This window comes from Manis javanica, chromosome X, assembly GCF_040802235.1.
Source record: "Manis javanica isolate MJ-LG chromosome X, MJ_LKY, whole genome shotgun sequence".
Classification (NCBI taxonomy): Eukaryota; Metazoa; Chordata; class Mammalia; order Pholidota; family Manidae; genus Manis; species Manis javanica.
The window spans coordinates 37,551,744-37,577,073 of NC_133174.1; the positions used below are offsets into that span (position 1 = coordinate 37,551,744).

Genomic DNA, 25,330 nt, shown 5'->3' on the forward strand with positions numbered 1-25,330 from the left:
ACTTTCCTCTTAAGACTGCTTTTGCTGCCTCCCACAGAAGTTGGGGCTTTGTGTTGTTGTCATTTATTTCCATATATTGCTGAATCTCCATTTTAATTTGGTCATTGATCCATTGACTATTTAAAAGTGTGTTGTTACGCCTCCATGTGTTTGTGAGCCTTTTTGCTTTTCTGGTATAATTTATTTCTAGTTTTATACCTTTGTGGTCTGAAAAGATGGTTGGTAGGATTTCAGTCTTTTTGAATTTACTGAGGCTCTTTTTGTGGCCTAGTATGTGGTCTATTCTGGAGAATGTTCCATGTGCACTTGAGAAGAATGTGTATCCTGTTGCTTTTGGGTGTAGAGTTCTATACATGTCTATTAGGTCCATCTGTTCTAGTGTGTTGTTCAGTGCCTCTGTGTCCTTATTTTCTGTCTGGTGGATCTGTCCTTTGGAGTGAATGGTGTGTTGAAGTCTCCTAAAATGAATGCATTGCAGTCTATTTCCTCCTTTAGTTCTGTTAGTATTTGTTTCACATATGCTGGTGTTCCTGTGTTGGGTACATATATATTTATAATGGTTATATCCTCTTGTTGGACTGAGCCCTTTATCATTATGTAATGTCCGTCTTTATCTCTTGTTGCTTTCTTTGTTTTGAAGTCTATTTTGTCTGATACTAGTACTGCAACTCCTGCTTTTTTTTCCCTATTGTTTGCATGAAATATCTCTTTCCATCCCTTGACTTTTAGTCTGTGCATGTCTTTGGGTTTGAGGTGAGTCTTGTGTAAGCAGCATATAGATGGTTCTTGTTTTTTTATCCATTCAGTGACTATGTCTTTTGATTGGTGCATTCAGTCCATTTACATTTAGGGTGATTATCGATAGGTATGTATTTATTGCCATTTCAGGCTTTAGATTTGTGGTTACCAAAGGTTCCAGGTTACTTTCCTTAGTATCTAAGAGTCTAATTTAACTCACTTAGTATGCTGTTACAAACACAATCTAAAGGTTGTTTTCTATTTCTCCTCCTTTTTCTTCCTCCTTCATTCTTTATATATTAGGTATCAGATTCTATACTTTTTCTCTATCCCTTGATTGGCTTAGGGGATAGTCAATTTAATTTTGCATTTGCCTCACAATCAGCTGCTCCACCCTCCCTACCATGACTTTACTACCTCTGGTGACAGCTATCCAACCCTAGGAACACTTCCATCTATAGCAGTACTTCCAAAATAGACTGCAGAGATGGTTTGTGGGAGGTAAACTCTCTCAGCTTTTGCTTATCTGGAAATTGTTTAATCCCTCCTTCAAATTTAAATGACAATCTCGCTGGATAAAGTAATCTTGGTTCCAGGCCCTTCAGCTTCATGGCATTAAATACATCATGCCACTCCCTTCTGGCCTGTAAGTTTTCTGCTGAGAAGTCTGTTGTTATTCTAATGGGCTTTCCTTTGTAAGTGATCTTATTTCTGCCTCTTGCTGCTTTTAACAGTCTGTCCTTATCCTTGATCTTTCCCATTTTAATTACTATGTGTCTTGGTGTTGTCTTCCTTGGGCCCCTTGTGTAGGGGCATCTGTGGATCTCCATGGCCTGAGAGACTATCTCCTTCCCCAGATTGGGGAAGTTTTCAGCAACTACCTCCTCAAAGACACTTTCTATCCCTTTTTCTCTCTCTTATTCTTCTGGTATCCCTATAATGCAAATATTGTTCTGCTTGTATTGGTCACACAGTTCTCTCAATATTCTTTCATTTTTAGAGATCCTTTTTTCTCTCTGTGCCTCAGCTTCTTTGTATTCCTCTTCTCTAGTTTCTATTTCATTTATTGTCTCCTCCACCGTATCCGACCTGCTTTTAATACCCTCCATTGTGTTTTTCAACTATTGGATCTCCGACCTGATTCATTCCTGAGTTCTTGGATGTCTTTCTGTACCTCCATTAGGATGTTGATTATTTTTATTTTGAACTCCCTTTCAGGAAGAGTCATGAGGTCCACATCATTTAAATCTTTCTTGGGAGTTGTACTAACAATTTTATTCTGGACAAGGTTCCTTTGGCATTTCATGTTTGTATATGGCACCCTCTAGTGTCCAGAAGCTCTATTCTGGAGCTGCTCAGCCCCTGAAGCAATGTCGGGGGTCGCAGGGGAGCAGTACTGGGGGTAGGAAAGAGCTGTTCCCTGCCTCCTGGCTGCTGTGCCTGTATCCTCTGCCTGAGCCAGTGGGCCGGGCACACAGATATAAGTTTTTATCCCAGAGCAGCCAGATATGGATCCCTGCTTTCCACAAGCAGCTGGAATCCCAGTCTCCCCAGGAACTCTGCCTGTACTAACTTTCCAATCCAGTAGTCATGCGAGTCTCAAGAAAGCACCATGAAATGTAGGTTTGTGCTCCCAGCACAGATCTCCAGAGCTAGGTTTCAGCAGTCTCAAGCTTTCCACTCCCTCTCTGCTCTGTTTCTCTTCCTCCCGCCAGTGAGCTGGGGTGGGGGAGGGGCTCGGGCCCCCCGGAGCCACAGCTCTGGTACATTACCCCGTTCTGTGAGGTCTGCTCTTTTCTCCAGGTGTGTGCAGTCTGACGCGTCCTCTTTCCTGTTGCTCTCTCAGGATTAGTTGCACTAATTAAATCTTCTAATTGTATCCAGTTTTAGGAGGAAGCCTTTGTCTCTCCTCTCACACTGCCATCTTTACTTTCGTATTTATTTTTAATCTTTTTTCTCTTTCTGCTGTATCAGGGGAGTTCATAAGGATTATCTTTCAGTTCACAAAATTGTCCCTTTAACTGTCTGGTGTAAATTGTACCCCACCTATTATGTTTTTAAATTTTCAGTTATATATATATATATTTTTTGAGAGGGCATCTCTCATATTTATTGATCAAATGGTTGTTAACAACAATAAAATTCTGTATAGGGGGGTCAATGCTCAATGCACAATCATTAATCCATCTCAAGCCTATTTCTCGTCAGTCTCCAATCTTCTGAAGCATAACGAACAAGTTTTTACATAGTGAACAAATTCTTACATAGTGAATAAGTTCCTACATGGTGAACAGTACAAGGGCATTCATCACAAACTTTCGGTTCTGATCATTCAGTTATATTTTTTATTTAAAAATGAGTAATTGTTTTTTGTGTCTGCCTGTGCTTGTTTCTTTTTTTGCTTATTTTTATTCAGAATTCCACATACTTGTGAATAAAAAGGATTTTCATTCTTCTTCTTGAAAATCCCAATATAGTTATTTTAGAATCTTTGACTGACTGTTCCATAAGTTATTATTGCCTGCAATGAACTGATTATCAGATTGTTGATTTATAGTTTATCTTTCCCTGGGTTTTATTTCTGTATGTATTTTTGTCATTTTGGTTAATAGGGTTTTTTGAATGGTGAGTCAATGGGTCTCCAACTTGCATTTTCTTTTTCCCACCCTCTCTAGCATTGTTGACCTGGCCTTTATCCCACTCCCATAGAATCAAATACAGAATCAGATTTCCTGATAATGTTTCTAGGGACTTATCAGATGAGGTTCAATGGTGACTTGGTTCAGTCCCTGGTGCCAAGGCTGTATTTGTGTCCTCCCACCTTCCTAGATCTATCGCTTGTTTAAAGCTGCATCCTCTACAAATTATTGGAAATAGCTGTTTTTTCACTCTCAGCCTCTTTACTAGAGGAGGAGGTACCATTCCAGCCATTGGCTTTCAGCACAGAGCCTGACAACTGTCTTCCTTCTTCCATGGCTTCTGTTCAGCTCCCTTTACCCTGCAGAACCATCATCAGCTTCTAGACCCACAGCCTCCCAAACAGGAGGCTTTATGTGCCCATCATTTTCTATCCCTATTCAGAGTCTGTCCAAGCAGTTGTTTATCTTGCTTTTAAGTCTGGCTGTATGTTTTTCCTTTTTCACTTTTGTATCATGGTTATCAATGTTACAAATTTGGATTGAAGAGGGTATGTTGTGTGCTATCTTACCAGAAAGCCAATTCCATAGCCTTTCACAAGTTGTTCTTTTGTGTATAACAACCTCCCAGCTCTGGTCTGCCTCCAAATCATCCAATCTGCTCTGAAGCCACCTCCTTGTAACCTCTTTCTAGATGATGGATACTTTTCTGCTTTGCCTTTAACTGTACTGTAATTATTTGTCTTGATATCTATCCTCTTAAGGGCCTGAACCATGTTTCCTAATTTTCTTTGTACCCTCCAGAATCTAGCAGATTGTCTAGCACATAGTAGGTATTTAATACAAGTCTGTTTTTTTTAAACCGAATGGACTGGAGCAAAGGCCCTAAACAAATCAAAAGAACTTTATTTTAAACTCTTACACCCAGGCTCTTAAAGCCATTGTATAGCTTTATTGCTGTCTGAGTATTAACTTAAATGAGAATGGAAATGCAGAAGACAGATCCAAGAAATATTTCACAGAGAGAGTCCATGGGAGTTGGGTATAAGATATGGCAGAAGAAAAAGAAGACACTAGAATTAATTACAAGGTTTCTAACTCAGGTGAATGAGTACTGATGACAATGTTATCCAACACAATGACTACTGAGGAGAAAGCAGATGTGTAGGAAACACGAGTTTAGTCAAAGATACATCAAGTTTGACAAACTTTTCATAGTTCATATCGATGCCTAAGATAGGCATAGAAGTGTCATACTTATAACACATCTGAGAAAAATCTCTCATCACAAAATTTCATCTGGAATGTAAGTGGTGTAATATTTTGATAAAGTTATTGGAAATTATCCACAACAATTTAGGAAATGTAATAAATAAAAACATCTTGTGTAAAATTGTCATTCTCCCAGAGTTTGCATAATTTCTCTTGATGAGGCATATAACTGTTGAAGCATTTGCTTAATTGATAATTTGTGCATAATTTTCTAAACTTTGGAACATAATTATCATCACTTATGTCTGAGTTAACACTGAAATGAAACACTTTGGTGAAATGTTTTAGACACTTACAAAGTTTTAAAGAAGCAAAGGAAGAATGGGAAAATTTTTGATTAATATAAGAACAGCAGGCTTCTGTCAAACTCCATACAACTTAGCATGTCTCAAGTAAAATAAATTTGGACATAATCAGGGCATTAATCTAAAGAAGAATTGAATGAGATCTTAATGAGTTAAACTAATATCAGAAGATTAGTTTTAATTTCAATTTTCCATTACCTGTTTGAATGTGGACAAGTCATTTTAAATCCCCACACCTGAGTCTCCTTATCTTTCAAAAGGAGTTATCATTCAGGACCCTTCCAGTTCTGCCAGTCTGTTATTCAAGTATCTGGCCCATATAAACCCTTTTGTTTTGCAATTTCTCATTCATTAATACCCACCCTGCTAGCCTCAGAGGTCTATTGGGAGGAGTAAATGAAATAATACATATAAAAATGTTTTGAAAAATTAAAAATGCTTTGCAAATGTCAATTACAGCAATGATAATAGGATTTTAAAATTATCCTGATTAAATTTTTTTTTGAAATTGAATAAGACACGGCTGGTGACTAGCAAAACCTTACTTCACAAATGGTCAAAATGAAGCACAAAGTGGACATAATAACAGAATGTTAGCTCTGCAAGGCACCTCAGACATCACTCAGATTAAGAAACTGGGTTCCAGAGAAGGAATAGCAAAACATCACAAAGAAACAAATAACAGCTTGTGCTCTGATTACTATTGTTGCATAACATATCACCCCAAACTTGAGACTATCAACAACATTTATTTTATCTCACATGGTTTCTGCGAATCAAGATCTTAGGAAGGGCTCATCTGGGAGGATCTAGTGTGAGGTCTGTCGCTGGGCTGCAGTCAGATGGTGGCTGGTGTTAGAACAGCTGGGCTGACCAGGTTTGGTTTCTTCATGTAGTTCCAGCATTTTCCACGAAGTCTCTCCGTGTTGGCTGTTATGGCAGACTCAGGGCTGTTAGCCTCCTTACACAGCTGCTACCACTTTCCAGATCAAGTATTACAGCTGCGTTGCCTCTCAGGACAGAGCCTTAGAAGTCTCACCGTGTCACTGCTGCTGTACTCTATCTGTCAAAACAGTCACAAAAGCTCACCAGTTTCAAGGGGACAGGACATAGACCCACCTGTTGATGGGAAGAGTGTCAAGATCATGTTCTAAGAGGAGCTGGGAAGGTGGATATTGCAGAACCTTCTTTGGAAAATATAATCTGCCATGCCTCATTATATAAGTTCTAGTAGTTCTGCAATGCCTAGCACTTCACATAAATTTGTTTATCAAATTAAGCTGAACATTAAAATATTTATCAGTTCTATTTTCTTACAGAAAGAAAAAATTATCAAGTTATTTAGATAAGTATTTTGATTACAGCCCCCAAACGGACACCTAATCCCATGCACTTGATTTTCTCTTTCCAACTTCCCCATCCTCCATGATGGAAAAACAATTGCTTATGCCTAAAAATCAAAAATAAAGAAATAGTGATAAAAACACATTATCCAGAGCTGCTCTGTCCAATACAGTAACGGCTAACCAGCTGTGGCTACTGAACACGTGAAATAGAGGAATGAAAAACTGATTTTTTAATGTTAATTTAACTTAGCCTAATTTAAATTTAAAAATTGATGCTCAATCCAGTTATTGGAAAATTTTAAGAATGTTGGGAACAACTTGGGTATGTGAATTCATTTTTGCAATTGTAAATTTTATGAAATGTAAACAGAGATCAAGTACCTCCAAGGAAAATTAAACATCTGACTTGAAACATGCTGTGCTGTGAACACTGAATTTCAAAGACTTAAAAAATTAAGATATCTCAAAGATTTCTTTCTTTTTTTTTGATTTCCAAGCACTTTTAAAAAAATTTTATCATTAATCTACAATTACATGAAGAACACTATGTTTACTAGGCTCTCCTCTACCCCAAGTCCCCCCCAAAAACCCCATTACAGTCACTGTCCATCAGCATAGTAAGATGTTGTAGAATCACGACTTGTCTTCTCTGTGTTGCACAGCCCTCCCCTTTCCCCTACCCCCCACATTATACATGCTAATTATAATACCCTATTTCTTCTTCCCCTCCCTTATCCCTACCTACCCTCCCATTCTCCGCATTCTCTTTCCCTTTGGTAACTGTTAGTCCATTCTTGGGTTCTGTGAGTCTGCTGCTGTTTTGTTCTTCAGTTTTTTGTTTGTTCTTATACTCCACAGATGAGTGAAATCATTTGATACTTGTCTTTCTCCACCTGGCTTATTTCACTGGGCATAATACCCTCTAGCTCCATCCATGTTGTTGCAAATTCTAGGATTTCTTTTCTTCTTATGGCTGAATAATATTCCATTGTGTATATGTACCACATCTTCTTTATCCATTCATTTACTGATGGACACAGGTTACTTCCATTTCTTGGCTATTGTGAATAGTGCTGCAATAAACATAGGGGTGCATCTGTCTTTTTCACACTTGGCTACTGCATTCTTAGGGTAAATTCCTAGAAGTGGAATTACTGGGTCAAATGATAAGTCTATTTTGAGCTTTTTGAGGATCCTCCATACTGCTTTCCACAATGGTTGAACTAATTTACATTCCCACCAGCAGTGTAGGAGGGTTCCGCTTTCTCCACAACCTCGCCAACACTTGTTGTTTGTCATATGGATGGTAGTCATCCTTACTGGTGTGAGGTGATATCTCATTGCGGTTTTAATTTGCATTTCTCTGATGACTAGCGATGTGGAGCATCTTTTCATGTGTCTGCTGGCCATCTGAATTTCTTCTTCGGAGAACTGTATGTTCAGCTCCTCTGCAAAATTTTTAATTGGATTATTTGCTTTTTGTTTGTTGAGGAGTGTGAGCTCTTTATATATTTTAGATGACAAGCCTTTATCAGATCTGTCATTTACGAATATATTCTCCCATACTGCAGGGTACTTTTTGCTCTGTTGATGGTGTCTTTGCTGTACAGAAGCTTTTCAGCTTGATATAGTCCCACTTGCTCATTTTTGCTTTTGTTTTCCTTGCCCAGGGAGATATGTTCATGAAGAAGTCGCTAATGTTTATGTCCAAGAGATTTTTGCCTATGTTTTTTTCTAAGAGTTTTATGGTTTCATGACTTACATTCAGGTCTTTGATCCATTTTGAATTTACTTTTGTGTATGGGGTTAGACAGTGATCCAGTTTCATTCTCTTACATGTAGCTGTACAGTTTTGCCAGCACCATCTGTTGAAGAGACTGTCATTTTGCCATTGTATGTCCATGGCTCCTTTATCAAATATTAATTGACCATATATGTTTGGGTTAATGTCTGGAGTCTCTAATCTGTTCCACTGGTCTATGGCTCTGTTCTTGGGCCAGTACCAAATTGTCTTAATTACTATGGCTTTGTAATAAAGCTTGAAGTTGGGGAGTAAGATCCCACCCCCCACTTTATTCTTCTTTCTCAGGATTGCTTTGGCTATTCGGGGTCTTTGGTGTTTCCATATGAATTTTTGAACTATTTGTTCCAGTTCATTGAAGAATGTTGTTGGTAATTTGATAGGGATTGCATCAAATCTGTATATTGCTTTGGGTAGGATGGCCACTTTGACGATCTGAATTTTTCCTAGTGAAGAGCATGGGATGAGTTTCCATTTGTTAGTGACCTCCTTAATTTCTCCTAAGAGTGTCTTGTAGTTTTCAGGGTATAGGTCTTTCACTTCTTTGGTTAGGTTTATTCCTAAGTATTTTATTCTTTTTGATGCAATTGTGAATGGAATTATTTTCCTGATTTCTCTTTCTATTGGTTCATTGTTATTGTATAGGAAAGCCACAGATTTCTGTGTGTCAATTTTGTATCCTGCAACTTTGCTGTATTCCCATATCAGTTCCAGTAGTTTTGGAGTGGAGTCTTTAGGGTTTTTTATATACCATATCATGCTATCTGCAAATAGTGACAGTTTAACTTCTTCTTTACCAATCTGGATTCCTTGTATTTCTTTGTTTTGTCTGATCACTGTGGCTAGGACCTCCAGTACTATGTTGAATAACAGTGGGGAGAGTAGGCAGCCCTGTTTTGTTCCCGATCTTAGAGGAAAATCTTTCAGCTTCTCACTGTACAGTATGATGTTGGCTGTGGGCTTATCATATATGGCCTTTACTATGTTGAAGTACGGGCCCTGTATACCCTTTTGCTGAGAGTTTTTATCATGAATGTATGTTGAATTTTGTCTAATGCTTTTTCAGCATCTATGGAGATGATCATGTGGTTTTTGTCTTTCTTTTTGTTGATGTGGTGGATGATGTTGATGGATTTTCGAATGTTGTACCATCCTTCCATCCCTGGGATGAATCCCACTTGGTCATGGTGTATGATCCTTTTGATGTATTTTTGAATGCGGTTTGCTAATATTTTGTTGAGTATTTTTGCATCTACGTTCATCAGGGATATTGGTCTGTAATTTTCTTTTTTGGTGGGGTCTTTGCTTGGTTTTGGTATTAGGGTGATGTTGGCTTCATAGAATGAGTTTGGGAGTATTCCCTCCTCTTCTATTTTTTTGGAAAACTTTAAGGAGAATGGGTATTATGTCTTCTCTGTATGTCTGATAAAATTCCGAGGTAAATCCATCTGGCCCAGGGGTTTCGTTCTTGGGTAGTTTTTTGATTACTGATTCAATTTCGTTGCTGGTAATTGGTCTGCTTAGATTTTCTGTTTCTTTCTGGGTCAGTCTTGGAAGGTTGTATTTTTCTAGGAAGTTGTCCATTTCTCCTAGGTTTTCCAGCTTGTTAGCATACAGGTTTTCATAGTATTCTCTAATAATTCTTTGTATTTCTGTGGGGTCCGTCCTGATTTTTCCTTTCTCATTTCTGATTCTGTTGATGTGTGTTGACTCTCTTTTTTTCTTAAAAAGTCTGGCTAGCGGCTTATCTATTTTATTTTCTCAAAGAACCAACTCTTGGTTTCATTGATTTTTTCTACTGTTTTATTCTCCTCAAGTTTGTTTATTTCTTCTCTAATCTTTATTATGTCCCTCTTTCTGCTGACTTTAGGCCTTTTCTTCTTCTTTTTCCAATTTTGATAAGTGTGACATTAGACTTAATTTGGGTTTGTTCTTCCTTCTTTAAATATGCCTGGATTGCTATATACTTTCCTGTTAATACTGCTTTTGCTGCCTCCCACAGAAGTTGGGGCTTTGTGTTGTTGTTGTCATTTATTTCCATATATTGCTGGATCTCCATTTTAATTTGGTCGTTGATCCATTGATTATTTAAGAGCATGTTGTTAAGCCTCCATGCGTTTGTGAGCTTTTTTGCTTTCTTGGTACAATTTATTTCTAGTTTTATACCTTTGTGGTCTGAAAAATTGGTTGGTAGAATTTCAATTTTTTTGAGTTTACTGAGGCTTTTTTTGTGGTCTAGTACATGGTCTCTTCTGGAAAATGTTCCATGTGCACTTGAAAATAATGTGCATCCTGTTGCCTTTGGATGCAGAGTTCTATAGACGTCTATTAGGTCCATCTGTTCTAGTGTGTTGTTCAGTGCCTCTGTGTCCTTACTTATTTTCTGTCTGGTGGATCTGTCCTTTGGAGTGAGTGGTGTGTTGAAGTCTCCTAAAATGAATGTACTGCATTCTATTTCCTCCTTTAGTTCTGTTAGTAGTTGTTTCACATGTGCTGGTGCCCCTGTGTTAGGTGCATATATATTTATAATGGTTATATCCTCTTGTTGGACTGAGCCCTTTATCATTTTATAATGTCCGTCTTTATCTCTTGTTACTTTCTTTGTTTAGAAGTCTATTTTGTCTGATATTAGTACTGCAACACCTGCTTTTTTCTCCCTGTTGTTTGCATGAAATATCTTTTTCCATCCCTTGACTTTTAGTCTGTGCATGTCTTTGGGTTTGAGGTGAGTCTGTTGTAAATAGCATTTAGATGGGTCTTGCTTTTTTATCTATTCTATTACTCTGTGTCTTTTGATTAGTATATTCAATCCATTTACATTTAGGGTGAATATTGAAACATACGTACTTATTGCCATTGCAACCTTTAGATTCGTGGTTACCAAAAGTTCAAGGTTAGCTTCTTTAATATCTTACTGTCTAATATAACTTGCTTGTTGAACTATTATAAGCACTGTCTGGTGATTCTTTATTTCTCTCCCTTCTAATTCCTCCTCCTCCATTCTTTATATGTTGGGTGTTTTATTCTATGCTCTTTTGTGTTTCCTTTAACTGCTTTTGTGGGTAGTTGATTTTGTTTTTTACCTTTAGTTAGTATTTTGTTGGTCTGCTTTCTTTGCTTTGATTTTATTTTCTGTGGTGACATCTGTTTAGCCTTAGGAGTGCTCCCATCTAGAGCAGTCCCTCTAAAATACCCTGTAGAGGTGGTTTGTGGGAGGCAAATTCCCTCAACTTTTGCTTGTCTGGGAATTGTTTAATCCCTCCTTCATATTTAAATGTAATCATGCTGGATACAGTATTCTTGGTTCAAGGCCCTTGTGTTTCACTGCATTAAATATATTATGCCATTCTCTTCTGACCTGTAAGGTTTCTGTTGAGAAGTCTGATGATTGCCTGATGGGTTTTCCTTTGTAGGTGACCTTTTTCCTCTCTCAAGCTGCCTTTAAAACTCTCTCCTTGTCCTTGATCTTTGCCATTTTAATTATTATATGTCTTGGTGTTGTCCTCCGTTGGCCCTTCTGTTGGGATTTCTGTATACTTCCGTGGTCTGAACTATTATTTCCTCCCCCAGTTTGGGGATGTTTTCAGCAATTATTTCTTCAAAGACACTTTCTATCCCCTTTTCTCTCTTTTTGTCTTCTGGTACCCCTATAATGCGAATATTGTTCTGTTTGGATTGGTCACACAGTTCTCTTAATATTGATTCATTCCTAAAGATAATTTTATCTGTCTGTGTGTCAGCTTCTATGTATTCCTGTTCTCCGGTTTCTAGTGCATCAATGGCCTCTTGCATCTTATCCATTCTGCTTATAAATCTTTCCAGAGATTGTTTCATTCCTGTAATCTCCTTCCGGATGTCATCCCTTAGTTCTTGCATATTTCTCTGCAGCTCCATGAGCATGGTTATGACCTTTATTTTGAATTCTTTTTCAGGGAGATTTGTTAGGTCTATCTCCCCAGATTCCTTGTCAGGGGAGGATGTCTGGGTTAGTCTGGTCTGTATCAAATTATTTTTGCTTTTTCATGGCAATAAAGGTATTTGTGGGGAGCTGGCAGGTGTGTTGGCTGGGAGAACATCCCATCTTGCTGGTTCGTGGCCTTCCTCTCCTGGGAGAAGAGCAACCCCTAGTGGCTTGTGCTGGGCAGCTGCACACAGACGGGGTTTCTAATTTTTGCCCGGCCACTGTGAAAGAAGCTCTGCCCTACTGCCCTAGGCTGCTTCTCCACTATGGCGGAGCCGCGTCAGAGGGGAAACAGGTGGGAGGCTGTTTATCTCCGTGAGGGGCTTCTGAGCTGCACTGCCGCCCAGGGGGTTAGGGTGCCTGGAGTTCCCCAGGATTCCCAGTTGCTGGGCTACGTGTCCCGGGACATTTCCATCCAGCCGTGGCGTCCCTGTCCCTTTAAGACTTTCAAAAAGCACTTGCTTTTCTTTGTCCAAGGGGCACCGGCTGCGGGGACCTGCTCAGAGGTCTTACTGTCCTCTTTCCCTAGTTTCCAGCACCCCACACATGCACTGTGTGTCTGCGCTCCAGTGCAGATGGCTAGGGCTTGGTGTTTTGCAGTCCTGGGCTCCCTCTCCCTACCCACTCTGACTCCTCTCCTCCTGCCGGGAGCTGGGGTGAGGGGCGCTCGGGTCCCGCCGGTCCGCAGCTTGTATCTTACCCCCTTAGCAAGATGCTGGGTTCTCGCTGGTGTGGATGTAGCCTGACTGTTGTCCTTTATCTTCTGGTCTCTCTTTTAGGGATAGTTGTATTTGCTGTATTTTCAAAAATATATATGGTTTTGGGACATTTCCCCTGCTCTAGTCACACCACCATCTTGGCTCCTGGTTGCCTAGCATTCTTACAAACACACTGACATATTATTTAATCTCTTCTGGAAGATGAATGCCTTATCACTTTGTGTACCACAGTGATTTCAGGTGGTCTCAAGGTCTATGTTTTACCTTAGTATATCTCAAATATTCCCTCTAATTTCAGTAAAAATCCATATTTGTGTGTGTGCATGTGTAAATGCCCAGTAAAAGATCTGAAAGGAAGCTCATTATATTATTCTCAGCAGTTACCTCTGAGTAAAGGAATAGGGTTGATGGGTGAGTGAAGGGGAATTTCACATTTTACTCTATAAACTTCTATATTATTAGATGTAAAGTAAAATAAGTATGCACTTATACAAATGAAATGTAACACACATAATATTTTATACTATGGTCACAATTTCAAGAAATTTAAATCAACCAAACAACTTGCCTGAGGTTTTTAGTAGGGTCTGCCCTCTGCTACTTGTGACCTCAGGCAAGTCTTCCTCTCAAAAGCCTTTATTCTGCTGATGGACATCGCCGCAGAATTATCTGTATTACTTCAGATGAATGCTGCAAGTGACAGAAAATACTTACTCAAAATGCTTACACAATAAAGAGTTTATTATACCATGTAACAAGAGGTCTAGAGGTAGGCAGGTTCTGGGGATAGCTGATAAAGAATCCTGACAACATCATCAAAGATCCAAGTTCTTTTCACCTCTCCACTCTGCCATCTTCAGGATGTTGGCTTTACCCTCAGGTTACCTCCCCACATGGCTGCAAGATGGCTGCCGAGATCTGGGTATTATACCCAGAAATGATACATTCTGAGGAAGAAAAGGGGGTCTCTAGTACTATTGTTTCTTAGGTGCCAGGAAACCTTTCCCAGGAACCCCCAGTAGACTTTCCTAGTATATTATTTGCCAGAGTTTGGTAAATTGCCCATTCCTAAACCAGTCATTGACAAGAGGAATGAAATTTGCACAACTGGTTTAGAGTGATTGGAATCCACTTACCTTGTCACTATAGAAACTGGGAATGGCAGCAGTTTGCCCTGAAGTATAGGGCTGTGAGGAAAGGGGTGAGTAACTGAACATCAGGACTCCTGTTGAGAAGAAGGTGGGAATGAATGCAGGATAGGAGCCCCACGCTGTCTGCAACAAAGTCCTGGGGCCTCTCAATCTCATTGCGTGCCAGACTGTACTCCTCGCTCATCTTTCAGGCAGATTGTGATCTTCCTTGTGCATTGCCTATTTCAGAGAATGGTATCTTTAGCTACTCAGTTGTCCAAGTCAGAAGGCAGCAGTCATGATGTTCTTCCTTTCCCCTCCTTTCCTAGTCTGTTACAAAATCTTGTCAATTATGCCTTTGAAATCGCTCTTGATTTTGTCTCTTCTTCATCCTGCAGCTGCTGCTTTTTCGTCCTATTCCATATTATTTCTCAACAAAACTAGTTCATTAATCTTTTTTAAAAACACACAGTTTTTCTACTTATAAAATTATTATTTATCTATTACATAAACTTTTGGGAAACCCAGAAAATAAAAAGTATCTGTAATAATACTGCTCAGAGATAATGTGTATATCCCTCTTTGCTTTTCTCTATTCATGAATCTACATACATAGATAAATAGATATTACTTCATTTTATAAATTGAGATCAAGCTGCTTTATAGTATCTTTTATTAATGAAATATTGTGAAATTTCTCCATGTCAATAAATATTCTTCTAGGTTATCAGTTTAAGAGCTGATTTATATTTTACCTTGTGGAGGTTTCATAATCTAGTTAAATAGGCCTTTATTGCTAGATTAGATTTTCTCCAGTTTTTTGTATTGTAAATAATACTTACAAGGAACATATTAGTAGGTAAATCTCTGCACACATTTGTGAGGATTTCCTTAGAATAAATAAATAAATTACCAGCAGGAAAACTGCTAGTTCAAAGCACATATACATTTTTCCCCATCCATTTTTAATATGAAATATTTCAAGCAATCCTAAAGTCTGCTGTATATGATAATAAATACCTATGTACTCAAGATCCAGTTTGTCAGACTTAAACATTTTGTCATATTTGCTTCAGATCTATTTTCTTAACAGAATAATATATTAAGGCATACTGAAATGCCTCGTCTAGCCCTCCCAGATCCCATTCTTTCCCTGGAGGAATCATTATCCTCTATTTGGTGTTTTTGAGTCTCAAGTAGGTTTTTAACTTTTATTATATGTGTATCCACGCATATGCATATGTATGGATAGGTATATACATGAATATATGGTACTGTTCTATTTTTTTTAAAACTTCGCACTGCACATTTCCTCCTGTAATGTGCTCAGTTTGTATAGCACTATACTTTAAAGGCTTATCCATGTTTACACATGTTGGTCTGGTTCATTTGCTTTCATAGCTGTTTGCATGTATTCATTATATGAATATGCCATAGAATTTTCATTTTCTTCTTGGTGTTCCATTTTTTCACTATCAGAAGTAACATTGACTTAAATATTCTTATAAGTATCTTTTTGCATATATGAACATGAGTCCACTTGGGGTGGAACTGCTGCAGCAGAGGGTGTGCGAAATCCTCAGCTTTACTGGGTATTACCAAATTGGTTTCCAAACTGGTCGTTCCGTCTTACTCTGCCACCAGCACTGTAAGTTTTCACTGCTCTATGTCCTCACCACCCCGTGGTTTGGCCAGTGTCTCTATCCCCCATCTCCAATCCTGGCAATGCAGGAGAGTACCCATGTTTCTGAATTTTGTCACCATTTAGTATTATCAGTTTTTCATCTTTGCTAATTTTATAGGCCAGAGAAAAAAGATATTTGTTGATGACATTTAAATACACTTTGATTCTTTTTTCTAATTATAAAAATAACACAAATAATTTTAGAGAATCTGAAAAATATAGACAAGCAAAAAAGAAAAGAATAATCCCTTTTAAACCATCATTCAAATATAATAGTTAATATTTGACATTTATTGAATTCTTACTGTATACCTAGGACTGCTTTAGATACCTAGTATTTCCACAAATGGAACTCATAAATAGGTATTTAATATAGATGATATCTATATACATACATACGATGAATATATATATGTGTGTGTGTATATTTCACCTTTATGAAAAAGTATCTACTTGTTTATACATTTTTTTCTACCTAACAAATAAGTCACATTTTCTCATATTATCTGTATTCTGGACTGGAGGGTGCTATTTAAAGACTTCTACATTCATATCCACCTGTCTCCTCACTAACCAGAAACCAAGGACTAGACTGAGCCCAGCAATGAGTCCTAGAGAGCTGGCTTACTGCTGGCTGTATGCACTGGTGCAACTAACTCAGCCCCATGTGGAAATGGAATTAACATGCAACAATTCTCAGCAGGCAGTACTCAGAGAGGCCCACTCCCACCTCTGCCATAGGGCTTTCTGCTAGGGGCCGCTCATCTTACCTGACCATCAGACAACGTAACATGCAACTCCTATTAGCTACTACTTCTGTGCCCACATCCCATACTCCGTTAGGTTTTCTCACCACCCCACCCTTCAATGTAAGCATACTACCTACATCCTCAGCCTCCTGCCTTCACTGTCTGCCCTCAAACACACCAAACTCTCCAGATCCATAGGAAGCTTGATATTCCATTCTCTTATGTGACTGGGTCCATATGTACAACTTGAGCACATGTGGATTTGATCCTGCTTCCATGTCAGAAAACAGTCTGTAATAGGTATGTCATTGCTCACCTAGACTATTGTGAATACTCTCACTCCCTCAAGGGTTGCCTTTCTCTTCACCACACTGCCCCTTTCACTAATCCATCTACAGAACTGTAAGTGAGCTTCCCCAAAATCACTTCTGATTATGCCACCAGCCTGCATAAAATACTCCAGTGTGCCACCATGGCCTACAGTAACAAACCCAAGGGCTGCTACAGCCCTCTGTGATCTCTGCTGCTGGCTTCTCCAGCCACTCCACCTGCCACTCCTCCTGTGTCATTCTGTATGCTCTAGTAATTCTGAGTTGTTCTCTGCCCTTCTGACACCATTTCACAACTTTGCGCCTTTGCATATACTTCCCTTCTTGTCTAGAATGTTCCTCCCTCCTTGTCTGCCTAAAATTCATATTCATCCTTCAGAGTCTTATTTCAAAAATATTGCCACAAACTCAAAGTACCACCTGTTGGTTGGGAACTAGCCTCCAAACACACAGGGCAAAGAGAGACCAAAGGAAGATGTAGACCCCCTTGGTTGGCAGGTGGTAGTTTTAATAAGCAAGGGAACTTACTTACAATGCTTGTCTGGGGTGGCTTTAGATGAGTAGATCTCCACATCTGCATGCCAGAATCTTCAATGTTTATGTAGAGGCCTTAACCAGGTTCAGTCACATATACCATCCAGATGGTCTCAATGCCACATTACTGTCTCAAGGCCATGTCCTTGGGGCAGCTTCAAGTGCACAGAAAGCAAGAAGAATGTACATTCCAAGGACATGGAAAAGGAGTTGAGGAGCTTCCCATTTCCTGGGTCCAGCTCGAGGTCAACCAGCAGTCTCATGTCTTAATGACCTCCAGTACCACCCTACGTATTCCTTATTAATTACAAACAGGAAAAGCTACATTTACAATGGCAAAACCTAGCTAGTGCCACCATAACCAGGTGGTCAAAATTATCCTCGTCATTAATGAGATAAACAGATATCATATGCCCCCATGTGATGTACTGAAAATGACACATTCTGGTTGTATTCTTGCCAAAAATATTTCACCTGAATCTAATCCAGAAGGAATGATCAAACATACACACAGACTGTAAGATGTTCTGCAAAACTGGCCTGAACTTTTAAAAAATGTCAATGTCAGGAAAGACCAAAACAAAATAAAAGGCTTGGAAACTTTTAAATTAAATGATGCTAAAGAAGCACGACATCTAAATGCAATGTGTGATCCTTGATTCTATACTACATCAAAAGGGAAAAAAAAAAAACAAGTACAAATAACATCATTTGGAGGCCTGGTAATTTTGCATGTGGACTTTATATTAGATAATAATGTTGGATCAGGATCAGTGCTAAATTTCCTTAGTATGGTCATTGCATTGTGGTTTTGTAGGAGAATGTACTTGTAGGAGATACATGTTAGAGGGCTAAAGTGTTACTCTATCTGCAGTTAACAATCAACGATTCTGCAAAAAGAAACAGCGAACAAATAAATCTGTTTTTTAAGTCTGAATATTTATTCAGATATTCAAACTTTGTATATCTGAATAGAAAAAGGAAGGCGGTAGTAGACTGTTAACCATACCGGAATTTGTGGTGAAATGCAAATGAGTGTTCATTGTTCTATTGCAGCTTTTCTGGATATTGGAAATTTTTCAAAACAAAACCTTGGGCACAATAAACAATAAATAATAAAAACAAATGAACAAAAAGCTTTGTTCCAGGGCACGTTTTCTGTGAAGCCTTTCATGACATCCCCCTACTGCCCCATGTCCTCAAACACACACATAAAACAGTGAGTCATCTTCTTTTCTGGACTCCATTATCTCTCTCTTTGACCAAACTATAAGCTATTTGATACATGGGCCTGTGTGTGTTATGTTGGATCTACACAATGCTAGAACTGTACCTGACGCAGACTGGATGCTCAGTTGATGCTTTTTTAAAAATTAATCAAGCTGAGTCTCAAGGTCTGCATAGGATTCAGTAAGCAGACACGAGTAAGAAAGGTTTCTCAAGAAAGAGAAATGTCATGAGCAAAGGTAAGAAAGCAGGAATGTATATTTTTGTATTTACTAAGAATATTGGATTTGTTTGCTCAGAACTGAAGATTTGTATAGGTAAAAATGCCCAATGCACAATAGATTCTTAATAAAATTTAGTGAATAAATAAAATTTGAAAGGCAGGCTTAGATCAGGTTGGAGAGGGCTTCGACTACTGAATTGAGAAATCTGAACATTGAATAATTCTTGACATCCAGGGTCTTTTCCCAGTGGCAGGAAGAGAGTGTGTTCTGGGGCAAGTCCCTAATATATTTTATTATCTAAATAATAAGGAAAAGTAGAGACAAAGGGTTGTCTGAAAGTGACCTGTGTTCAAACTCAGGAGGAGAAAACATCAAGTCCTCATCCACCTAGGAAAAGCCCCCTAGTGGAGTTTTAAGACATCCAACATCCCTCAGACAAAAAAAGGGCATCAGAATATTGGTCGAAAGAATAAATGAATGAATCTATTTAATATGAGTCATGCTTGTCTTTGAGAATAGTGTAGGAAATTGTTTTAGTTTTACTGATTTTAAAGTTTAAGCAGCATATACTTATGAAGTAACTAGACCCCAAATACTCTTTTAGGGGGTTCCACATTTGCTCCATAAATGACAAGGCTCCTCATGATACCTTATCTCAAATGATAGACTAAACCCTTTTAAGTAATTTTAGCCCAGACGAGCTATCTTCAATAGATAGTTTTCATATTTACTCAGTAATTGTGTTCTCCTTTCTTCCAGATAGATTGTGGAGACTGACAATTTAAGTAATGCAAAATAATCTGATTATGACAACTGAGAAAAAGAAAAGTGTATTGTCTTGAGGTTATCATGTCCTTGACCATTCATAGCAGTCAGGCTTCTATTTCATTCTTGCTCATAATCACAGCACACTTGCATACAATCCAAAATGACAAGGTATGAAGATGACATAAAGAGTCTTTTAGCTGCTCTGTGGAACAATTTAATTTTAGTATAGTTCTTTTAAATCTTTAGTCAAATTCTATAAAAACCCTAGCTGAGCGGAAAAGCAAAACTCAGATAGCATTTTCCATAGTCTATTTTTAGCCTAATTATGATGTAGCATTGGCTTGTTCCAGAATTTTCAACATTACTGGGAAGAGACCATTAGTGGTGGTCAAATGACTTGTAGTTAACAAAAGCTTGAGAGCATTCTTTTTGAAGAAAATAAGCAAGATAACTTGAGCTGTTGTTTCAGGTGATAAAGTAGAATCAAGTGATAAATCATTTAGGCCGTATACACAGGTGGACTGTGACACAGCTAAATTAGTCACACTGTCCACCACAGGCCAACTTTACTATAGAAAAAGGGCTACATGTCAGTTAGCAATGTTCCCTTATAACTAGTTCTGATGTGTTTGTAAGCAGAAGCATAATTCTATGGCTACAGTTAACAAAGCATCAAGCCAGCCCAGACCAACCCATATCTCCCTGCAATTTAATAGAGATTAGGGTATCACATGAGCCAAATGCTGTTCCCTAGCTCAAAGTATGATACTACTATTTTCCACTATTTTGCGGGAGAAGTGTAAACCCTGTTCTTCAACGCCAGTAAAATAGAAGCATTCACAGATACTGTTTTCAGTGTGGTCCAATAATTGAAACAAAACAGATACCTTGTAATAGAACAAAATGTGAAGACCGATAAGAATTAGGGCTTGGGAAAAACAATGACCGTGAAGACAGGTAAAAGAGATCTGGGGTTTCTCTAAAGGCTTAGCTTGGCGACCAAAACCTCCCTGTGGCAAGCTGATGTTGCCATGGAAACCAGTGGGCGGGGCAGAAGGGGATTGTGACGTCCAGGGTGTGGAGTGGGGTGGTAACCAGTGACTGGCCTACTCTCCTTCAGACCCTCACCTAAGATTTCGTGGCACTGCTGCTTCCTGAACTCGCTCTCCGGAGCGGTGCCCTGAACTGGCCTGGAGAGACTGCTGCCCGCTGCCTTGATGACAGCACCAGCAGGCCAGCGGGTCCCCTTCCAGCTCAGGCTGTTCCACAGCCAACGGTCCATGGCCTCTCCCAAATAACCAGGAGCCTGTACATCAGTAATGGTGTGGTTGCCAATAGCCAACTCATGTTATACCTCAACCATATCATTACCATCATAAACGTCTCATTGGAGGTGGCCAACACATTCTATGAAGATATCCAATATGTACGGGTACCGGTGGCTGACACTCCTAGCTCAAACCTCTGTGACTTTTTTGACCCAATCGCTGATCACATCCATAGTGTGGAAATGAAGCAGGGCCGCACACTGCTGCACTGTGCCGTGGGTGTCAGCCGCTCCGCTACTCTCTGCCTTGCTTACCTCATGAAGTACCATTCCATGTCTCTGCTGGACGCCCGCAACTGGACCAAGTCGTGCCACCCGATCATTCGTCCAACAACGGCTTCTGGGCACAGCTTATTAATTACGAATACAAATTGTTCGAAAAGAACACCGTGCAAATGATCAGCTCCCCTAGGGATGTGATTCGTGATATCTATGAGAAAGAAGTCTGTTTGATGATGCCGATGTGAACCGTCCCAGCCCGCCCTTGATATACATCTGCTGTCAGTGCTACACCAACATTGAATTTGAACATGAACTTTTGTTGGTAAAGGAAACCACAGTGACTCTCAGAAGGCCAAGCAAAAGGGAGGGTTCTTGCTTTTAGCTTAGTAAGCCTTATCTTTAAGGAATAAAAATCGTTAAATGAACATGGTGACAATGTTTCTTCTCTTACCACCAGCAGGTCATGGTTGCTGGAGCCTGCCCAGGGAGGAGGGTGGGGAAGGTGCTGCCCAGTGCAGATGGTCTTGTATCCTGGTCCCTGATCTAGGCTGACTAACCCAGGAGTCAGTCCCTCATAATCCCACCTGGTTCTTCCCAGCCCAAAGCCAGAGCCTTAGACATCATGGCACTGCCAGTGCTTCTCATAGTAACCTACTGGGTAAGTGGCCTTCATGGGATGCTCTGGGAGCCCTGTGGGAACCTCAGGACACCCCTGTCCCCACTTGGAACCATAGTGGCCCAACTTCAGTTTTCTAGCTTGGTTTTACAAGTAAAATTGTTTTCAAAAGACCCATTCCACTATATGAAGTTTTAAAATATATTTTCAAGTGTTGTACTATATGGCAAGGTCTCAAGGTACCCTCAGTGACCTCTAGCAGCCTGTGTGAAAAGGGACATTAATCCCCTTCTCCAGATTATGTGCTGAAAGAGAATAGGCCTGACACCAGGCCTCTTGGGTGCCTCTCGTGGGCCTTAACTTAGAAGCCTGGAGCTGCTGGCCAGTTCACAGCCTTGTCACCTCTGACACCTCCCTCACTGTGACCTGGGGCCACTCAGAGCCTCTGTTCCCTCACTTGTAAAAGCAGTGACAGCCTGTCTCTCACAGAGCTGTTGTGAGGATGAGCTTCCTTTGCATGGGATCTAGCACACTATTGATTTCATGCTCAGTTAGAATGAAGAGCAGCTCTTGTTATTAATGACACTCTTTGGCCTTGCTGGTGGGAGTGGTCAGCACATTCATTTCCCCCACCAGTAAACAACCTTTGTTATCTATAAGATGCTCTTCCAAAAACTGGTCTTGTCTGTAAAAACAAATGATTTAAATTTCTTTCAGACCCTACCTCAGAGGAGGCCTAGATTTAGAGCATTTTTAGAGTTCCATTTGTCATTTAATCCATGTGCAAGCAAGAAGGGAGAAGCACAACTGCAGTCTCCTTCCTGAAAGGCTTTGTTTAGAATGGCTGACCATTAGACCAGTGTTCCAGGATCCAACGGGATCCATGGGGGAAATTTCCTAAGGAACAAATGAGTGGGTCCCAGAAGGGCTTGGAATCTAGCCTTGTTTGAACTCCCCAAGCATGTGACTCTGGCTTGGGAGTAACTCTTTTAAACCAGAGGATTTTAGACAAAAAAATATATGAGACCAAAGCACGACTACTCTAGTTGACACAGACCACAGGGGTACAGAACACAGGGGAGTCCAAATGCCCTTTCTCTCCAAACCCACCCCAACCCCCACTTCCACAAAAGGTGTGCCCAGGGTGGAAATTTGGAGACGGGGTGTGGTGGGGGATGTATGCTATGAAAACCACTGCTCCAGACAGATCTCTTGCTTTTACATATGAAGAACAGGCTCACAGAACACAGGGCTGGTGTGGCAGAGTTCTCACAAAGCAGCCTTCTGGGTAGAAACCCAGATGGAAAATTTCTTTTAAAGCCTTTAAAAAAAAATTTATTTGGGTATATATAATGTGTGTGTGTGTGTATGTTCATTTTTTTAAATACCTAAATTAAACATAAAATGAACTCTCTTTGGACATACAGTTCTATGAGTATTAACACATACGCAAATTCAGGTAACCACTGCCACAATCAGAACACAGAGCAGTTCTGTGACTCCAAAAATTTTCCTCATGCTTCCCCTCTTTAGTCAAACTGTGGCCCCACACCCACTCTGGCAAACACTGATCTGTTCTCTGTCCCCATGGACTTGCCTTTGACAGAATGTCACATAAGTGGAATCATACAGGATGTAACCTCTGGACACTGGTTTCTTTTACTCCGCATAACATCTTTGAGATTCACCCATGTTGTGTGCTATTGTATGGATATACCACTGTTTGTGTTACATTCACCTGCTGAAGGATTTTGGGTTTGTATTAGTTTCCTGGGGATTGCCGTAACAAAATACCAAAAACTGGGTGACTTTAAACAACAGAAATTTATTTTCTCACAGTTCTGGAGGCTGGAAGTCCTAAATTAAGGTCTTGGCAGGGCCCTGATCCCTCTGAAACCTGTAGGGGAGAATCTTTCCTTACTTGTTCCTGGCTGCTGGTGGTTGCTGGCAATCCTTGGCATTCCTTGGCTTTTAGATGTGTCAGTATGGTCACATGACTGTCCCCCCCCCCCCCACTTTATTCTTCCTTCTCAGGATTGCTTTGGCTGTTCGGGGTCTTTGGTGGTTGCATATGAATTTGTGAACTATTTGTTTCAGTTCATTGAAGAATGCTGTTGGTAATTTAATAGGGATTGAATCGAATCTGTATATTGCTTTGGGCAGGATGGCCATTTTGATGATATTAATTCTTCCTAGTCAGGAGCATGAGATGAGTTTCCATTTGTTAGTGACCTCTTTAATTTCTCTTGAGAGGGTCTTGTAGTTTTCAGGATATAGGTCTTTCACTCCCTTGGTTAGGTTTATTCCTAGGTATTTTATTCTTTTTGATGCAATGGTGAATGGAATTGTTTTCCTGATTTCTCTTTCTATTAGTTCATTGTTAGTGTATAGTAAAGCCACAGATTTCTGTGTGTTAATTTTGTATCCTGCAACTTTGCTGAATTCCGATATTAGCTCTAGTAGTTTTGGAGTGGAGTCTTTAGGGTTTTTTATGTACAATATCATGTCATCTGCAAATAGTGACAGTTTGACTCCTTCTTCACCAATCTGGATTCCTTGTATTTCTTTGTTTTCTCTAATTGCCATGGTTAGGACGTCCAGTACTATGTTGAATAACAGTGGGGAGAGTGGGCATCCCTGTCTTCCTCCCGATCTCAGAGGAAAAGCTTTGAGCCTCTTGCTGTTCAGTATGATGTTAGCTGTGGGTTTATCATATATGGCCTTTATTATGTTGAGATACTTGCCCTCTATACCCATTTTGTTGAGAGTTTTTATCATGAATGGATGTTGAATTTTGTCTAATGCTTTTTCAGCATCTATGGAGATGATCATGTGGTTTTTGTCTTTCTTTTTGTTGATGTGGTGGATGGTGTTGATGGATTTTCGAATGTTGTACCATCCTTCCATCCCTGGGATGAATCCCACTTGGTCATGGTGTATGATCCTTTTGATGTATTTTTGAATGCGGTTTGCTAATATTTTGTTGAGTATTTTTGCATCTACATTCATCAGGGATATTGGTCTGTAGTTTTCTTTTTTGGTGGGGTCTTTGCCTGGTTTTGGTATTAGGGTGATGGTGGCTTCATAGAATGAGTTTGGGAGTATTCCCTCCTCTTCCATTTTTTGGAAAACTTTAAGGAGAATGGGTATCATGTCTTCTCTGTATGTCTGTTAACATTCTGAGGTAAATCCATCTGGCCCCACGGTTTTGTACTTTGGTAGTTTTTTGGTTACTGATTCAATTTCGTTGCTGGTAATGGGTCTGTTTAGGTTTTCTGTTTCTTTCTGGGTCAGTCTTGGAAGGTTGTATTTTTCTAGGAAGTTGTCCATTTCTCCTAGGTTTTCCAGCTTGTTAGCATACAGGTTTTCATAGTATTTTCTAATAATTCTTTGTATTTCTGTGGGGTCCGTCCTGATTTTTCCTTTCTCATTTCTGATTCTGTTGATGTGTGTTGACTCTCTTTTTTTCTTAAAAAGTCTGGCTAGAGGCTTATCTATTTTATTTTCTCAAAGAACCAGCTCTTGGTTTCATTGATTTTTTCTACTGTTTTATTCTCCTCAAGTTTGTTTATTTCTTCTCTAATCTTTATTATGTCCCTCTTTCTGCTGACTTCAGGCCTCATTTGTTCTTCTTTCTCCAATTTTGATAACTGTGACGTTAGAGTATTCATTTGGGTTTGTTCTTCCTTCTTTAAATATGCCTGGATTGCTATATACTTTCCTCTTAAGACTGCTTTTGCTG

The 25,330-nt window shown here is 39.5% G+C and overlaps 1 protein-coding gene across 1 annotated transcript in view; it reads left to right on the forward strand.

Annotated features, from left to right (window-relative positions):
- DUSP21 (dual specificity phosphatase 21) overlaps positions 1–21,370 on the forward strand; it is a 200,354-nt gene extending 178,984 nt beyond the window's left edge. Inside the window, 2 exon segments of the mRNA XM_073227502.1 lie at positions 20,557–21,078; positions 21,081–21,370. Of these exon segments, the coding sequence (XP_073083603.1) occupies positions 20,557–21,078; positions 21,081–21,217 (659 nt within the window). The 3' untranslated portion in view covers positions 21,218–21,370.
- The last annotated feature ends 3,960 nt before the right edge of the window (positions 21,371–25,330 follow it).